Source organism: Oryza brachyantha, chromosome 6, assembly GCF_000231095.2.
Source record: "Oryza brachyantha chromosome 6, ObraRS2, whole genome shotgun sequence".
Taxonomy (NCBI): Eukaryota; Viridiplantae; Streptophyta; class Magnoliopsida; order Poales; family Poaceae; genus Oryza; species Oryza brachyantha.
Genome location: NC_023168.2, coordinates 1,371,482 through 1,377,979, shown reverse-complemented (window position 1 = coordinate 1,377,979; position 6,498 = coordinate 1,371,482). Strand labels below are relative to the sequence as shown.

Here is a 6,498-nt window from a genome sequence, read left to right as displayed (position 1 = left end):
TCCACGGCATCTGATTCGACCGCACGGTGCGGGAGGCACGTGCCACATGGGCATCCATCCATGCATGCTGTACATGCAGTCAGTTACAGCTTCCATTGCCAGGCCGGGCTCAGAGTAGGCCCATATATAACAGAAACGAGCCCAATCGGGCCCAAACTCTACCCAAGCCCAGCCCAAAATATGTACTACTTTATTTTGAGATTAGTTGGGTCGGGCCAGGGCTAGCCCAATTTACTTGGGTCTAGCGGTTGTCATTGGATCTCATCTTGGACATGTATCTAGCTAGGGTCTAACCTATAAAAGAGCGACTGATCCCGATAACTAGCTCATGGGTCTAGATTGTAGCCAACCAAGAGGTAAGAGTCTGGGTCAAGGTGGAAAGTATCATCAAGCGACGGTTATTGGACATATTGACATGGTAAGATATTCGAAACATATCAATCAGTCAAGTGAAAACAAATTGGAACTATGGTTATCAATGAAACTATTGAGCGGTGTTTATGGGCTGACAATTTTGTAAACCATGGTCTAGGATAATCACAACATTGGAGCTTGACAATACTGATGATTAGCTGACATGTGTGATTTTTCTAGGATCAAGAAAATTTCCCCTCTCCAAAAAACAATTAATACCAAATATGGACGAACCAATACTAAGATGAGATCAATCAAGGTGTGATGAGAACTTAATCATACTTGAGCTTCACTAACATGTTCACAATTTCTTGGCGGCCTTGATTCTATTACCATGGAGATGGACCATCCCTTTAATGAGATATCATCTATGTTGCTTGTTTGCTTCTCTAGTCTTGATCTAAGAGACTCCTTCTCTAAGTTTGATGTTGATTAGATTGCACAATGGACGAAGATGTGACCAAGATTTCTCAACTCCTGACTGTTTAATACAAGTAATCAACTTGAGACATTCATTATACACGTGCGACATATTGATGAGTTCACTACTTGTCATGATCTTGGTAACTTAGCCTTGAAGATGTTTGAAACACAAAAGCATATTGCTTTTCCCTTTGGTCAATCATTTTATTGAGTTAGCATTGTGTCTACCTATAGCGACAACATATGTAAAAAGAGTCTTCTCAACTACGAATATAATCAACCCCGGTTTGCTCAATATGATGTCTAATGAATATCTCAATCACTTGATTTTGTGCTACATTGAGAAGGAGATTTTTAGATGACTTGATTTTGAAAAGGTTAAGAAGAGATTTAAGCCACGGGTGATCGAAGAATAGATTCGTATAGGCCTCCTTTAGTCCCTAAAAATGCTTAGTTATTTATCACCAGTATATCTTCTCAAATTACATATATCAACCAATTTTCAAATATGTTTGATTAGCTAGCTATCAATCATATTTTGTAAATTAACTTATTTTTACAAATTGACATGTTTACTACTATATTTTGGTGCATGATAAAATACATGTTATGCAATGATTAATGTTTCATTTTAAAATGAAGGTTACCATGTTGGATGTAATTTTCATTTATGCCTTAATTTGGACAACTGCTTCATTTTTGTTTCATCTTTCCAATAGAATAATCTTCCGAGGCTTCGAGGTGTCAACGGGAACAAGTGCAACTACGCTAATTGTATCGTAAGTTTGCAACAGACTAATTAAAATCATAAGTCACAACCTTTAAGTTGCAGTTTGTTTGTCTGCTCAGAACTGACGTAGACGATACTATTACATTACACATTACTGCAAGTGTGTCCAACTAACCAAATGATAGACCAACTTCCAATCTAGCTAGCTCAACTGTTCGATCATAATTAAGCTCACAACAACATTTCCACTTGTGTTTAAACAACTACAAGAAGGATTCAGCACCTACACAAATTATGCCAGTGCGTGTGGAATTTGTTCATGCACAGGTTTTATAATGATTGGGTATAGCTCGTTGAGCAAATGCCGGAATATTATTCTATTATTATACACAAATTATATATTTTAAAAAACATGACTGATAGAGGGAAAAGAACTAGGAATTCAATACAGAGGGTTACTTGATTAATTAATTAATTAATTAGCTCTTGTTATTTCATCAACTTTCATGTGCATACGGTTATTGTGCAACTCATTGATCGATTGATCCTACATTGTTAAAACTACTAATTAACTTGCACTTAATCCTTGGAAGTACACAGAAAATGAGAGATTAATCAATTAAACTCTGTTCTACTCTTCCTCAGTTTGCTTGTGTGAGTCGTGACAGTTTTCAGTGTCTTCTTCTAGCTAGAGATTTGCTTGATCATGGCGGCGCATCGATCTATCTCGCCGCCCTGACCGGCTTCGCGAGTCCAGACGAGCTGCCGTACGCCGCTGCGGTGGCCCCGGCGGCGCTATCTCTGAATCCGCAGAAGAACTGCGGGTGGTGGCCGGGGAACGGCGACGGCGCGCCGGCGTTGGCGGCGGAGGCTGAGGAGGAGGTGGCGACGCGCTTGCAGGAGAGGCACATTGTGAGGGTGGTCAGTGGCGTCTCGGCGGCGGCCGGCGGCGTGGCCTTGAGCGCCCTGAGCTCGGCTAGCTCCTTGTGGAGGCGGCGGTTGTGGTCGGCGAGCTGGTCGCACCACCGCTTGAGCTGCTCGCAGTCCACCTCCGTCTGCTTCAGCTTCGTCCTCGCGCGGCGGTTCTGGAACCACACCTCCACCTGCCGCGGCCGCAGGCTCAAGCTGTTCGCCAGCGCAAGCTTCTGCTTCTGCACATCCATCCATGGAGGAAGAAGAAGAAGAACGTACGCCATGTCATTCTCGGATCGACGGAGATCAGCGGCCATGTTCGATCGAGGAATGAGGGGGACACGACGACGCGCGCTTGCTTACCGGAGTGAGGGTGTGGTGCGCCTTGAAGCACTCCTCGAGGACGGCGGCCTGGTCCTTGGACAGCCGGAGCTTCTTCCGCGCGCCGCCGCCGCCGTCGCAGCCGGCGTCGTCCTCGTCGCCGCTCCCGGCCGACCTGTCAGCCGTCCTCTTCCCGCTGCCGCTCGACACCGGGCTCCCAGGAGAGCACGGCGCCACCCTCTCGTCCTCCGCCGCCACCGCACCATGGCTCCCTTCTTGCTCCGACGCAATGGCCACACCGGAGTTCAGAAAGAGGCCGGCGGCGGCGAGCCGGGGCGCCGCCGTCGACGTCACTCCCAGGCCCAGCCCGAGGCTCAGGCCAAGATCCAAGCTCTGCCTCTCCATGTCTAACGATGACCAAGCTAGCCTAGCCCAGCCTAGAACAGTAGCTAATTAACGCCGGCGCCGGAGACGATGAAGTGATCAGGAGCAGAGAGCGATCGAGGGTATAAATAGATGGGAGGATCGATCAAATCATGGAACTAAACAAGAAAAGATTGGTCGACAATGATGAGCTGGTGGCGCGTGGGGCGGATCTGCTTTGGAGATTCTTTGAGCCAGCCATGGCTCGAGCTGCTTTGACCTCAAAACATCGATCTCGATCACGCACAAGTTTTTTTTCCTGTGATTATGCTTATCAGCTAAAATTTAAATTTTTATTTATTTATAGTTTTTTATCATAATTTATTTTTTAATATGTATATATTTTAATTATAAATTATCTTTCGTTTATAAATATATCGTTTGGTTTTTTAGCCGAGAAAGCTAAAAGATCCACCCCTTGGCTATATATCAAGTGAGTAGTATAATTCTTTTTTCAGGATTCCCAGGTGAGGTGATCAGATTAGCAGCTAATTGAAGTAAACTAGTCCAGTCAAGGGAGAATATTTTTTTTCCTCTGCCTCCAAAATATTTGTTCTTGCGTACGTGCTTGCTCCAGTCGCTATCGATCTGTGTAAGATAATGGAATGCTGCTGCACGGTTTCAGGTGCTATTGGTGTGCCAATCTAGGAGCTTCAGTTTTGAGCCTAAAGCCACCACAAGCTGTGTTTGAGCTAACAAGCTTGACTGATAGTAATTTATATGCAACCAGTTTATAATCTAAATGTAAATGTCGAGGGTTTCTTTGAGATGCAGGAATTCTGCGTGATCTTCATGTGATCCTCCGAAAATTCCTACGCTCCAAATCATGAACACGTTGGTATTTTTATCATTCAGCTGGATATCACTTCTTTAAAAAAAAAAGATAAGTCAATACGAGATATATCACACCATAAATATGCAAGTTCAAATTCAATTTATATAAGTTGTAACAAAAATAACAGTTTTAAATGTAAACATGTGCATAATAGTTTTAGTTAATTTGTCTTTTTATAATTTGTAGAAGTCGAATTTAAACATGTATGTTTATATAACAATATATCTCATTTTAATATATCTTGTTAATTCTTTTTAAAATTTTCTAATAACTATTTAGATGTTATATAATAATAAACTGAATGTCCAGCTCTTCATTTGAATCATCTAAAACAGTTTCATCGCCTATATCTCTTTGTACTTCAACAGATCATTCATATATAACATCCTTCATATTTCTTTGGAGAATGGAGGGATACCATCCAAATATAGATATAGAGTTACTCTTTTTAAATATGGATGGCATTTAGAAATAGAGGATGAGATGATGTTCTATTGGAGCTCATTTTTTACCTTTTATTCTCTATTTTTAAGATAGATGAACTGTTGTGGATGCTCTAAAATCACTGATGCTCGTAATGTTGTTATAAAATTTCCTGTTACTGCTCTGATTAAAACATATTCATGACACAAAAGGGAACATAAATCATGCCAGAACTATTGGTCCCCGGTGAAGCGACGACAGTGTAGTTTGGGCCTTGTCGGGATGACTGTTGCTGGGTGGAGCCCTGATCTCATGGCTCGGTCGGTCGGTCGGTTTAGCCTAAGCAGCAGCAGCTGCTTGCCTAGCTAATCATTTTCGACTCAACTCATCTATCATGGGCCTAATGATGGATGGATCGACACACAACTATGCAAGCCAGCTTAACCCTAGCTTCCTGGATTATTTGCCAGCTTAATTTGTGTCTGAATTATAAGTTGCTAGGTTAGCTTTAGGTAGCAGAACTCATTGCACAGTAGTTGTACTTGGAGAAGAATCTGGAGACAGAGAGGAGCCAATTGTGAGTATGCAAGTTGCAGATTATAAGGATTTGCATATATGATAGGAGTAGATCAGTAATCCCTCTGTCCCAAAAAAACCAACTTTTCGATTTTTATGTCGAGCATTTGACCATTCGTTTTATTTAAAAAATTTTTAAGAATTTTTTTAAAAAATAGTCACACATAAAATATTATTTATGTTTTATCATCTAATAAAAATAAAATTATTAATCGTAAATTTTTTTAATAAGACGAAGAGTTAAATATTATATCTAAAAACTAAAAAGTTGATTTATTTTGAGACGGGGGAGTACATGTACAGATGAGTTGTAGTGCATGATTTATTTCCTAATTAAGCCATTAATTAGCAGTGTAATGGTTTGGGTCAGGATGTTGGTAATGTGATGCTGCACTAACTAATTAATTAATCTTCCATTTCATAACAGATAGATATGTTTGTTGATTGGGTACGCGTTAGTTGGATAATTAATGATAAATTAACATTGATCATGCATGTGCACAAATATAGAATCCGTACGGGCACTGAACTTCGGTGTGGAATATCGATCATGATGATGTTTGTTGAAAAAGTATTACTTCGCTGTATTATATATTGTGAAAATAATTAATGTATATAAAAATATAATCCCTCTGGTTCCAAATAATTATCAGCTGTTACTATTTAGCTTTTAATTTAACTATTCGTCTTATTTAAAAAATTATATACCTGAAATTATGTCATATTTGCAATGTGTGACGTGAGATAAACACAATCACACAAGTTTGTGTTAACCATAATCATTATTTAAAAGTTATCCGTGGTCAAAGTTAAAATATTATGGTCAACTACATGAGAACAGAAGGTTTGATTTCAATTAATAATTTTTAAATTTTGAATTAATTAGATTTCTTTTACAAGCAATTAATTGACTCTAGAGTCATTGAAATAGTTAATAGAATCTTTTTGAATCAGTCCACGAATGCATGCATGTATTATGGTACAAAATTTGAATTTCTGAAATAGAGCGAGTAAACCTGACCAAAGCAGGATATTTTTCACAAGAACATAGTTGAGCGTGATGGATGATATATATATATATATATATATATATATATATATATATATATATATATATATATATATATATATATATATATATATATATATATATATATATATATATATATATATATATATATATATATATATAGCTACGGTGAGTTGCAACTCACGGGCTCCTCCGTGAGTCGGGGTCCAAAAACATATCAAATCACCTCTAAATTTTGATTTATATGGCTCACTAGATTCTTCGTATCAAAATCTGGTAGCACGCAAAAAAAATTTATTTTTAGAGTTTTTTAAGTATTTTTTTGAGATTTTTAAAAGTGATACATAACACATTGATTATTTTATTAATATAGTACTAATAAAATAATCAATGTGTTATGTATCACTTTTA

General features: G+C 38.9%; 1 protein-coding gene across 1 annotated transcript; it reads right to left on the bottom strand.

The window, feature by feature from the left end:
- Nucleotides 1-2,025: 2,025 nt before the first annotated feature.
- Nucleotides 2,026-3,244, bottom strand: LOC102713192 (homeobox-leucine zipper protein HOX28-like). Its single transcript, XM_015837960.2, has 2 exons — nt 2,843-3,244; nt 2,026-2,718 (listed from the first exon to the last, which is right to left on the bottom strand). The coding sequence occupies exons 1-2, from the start codon at nt 3,203-3,205 to the stop codon at nt 2,290-2,292; spliced, it is 792 nt and encodes a 263-aa protein (XP_015693446.2). The 5' UTR covers nt 3,206-3,244; the 3' UTR covers nt 2,026-2,289.
- Nucleotides 3,245-6,498: the final 3,254 nt, after the last annotated feature.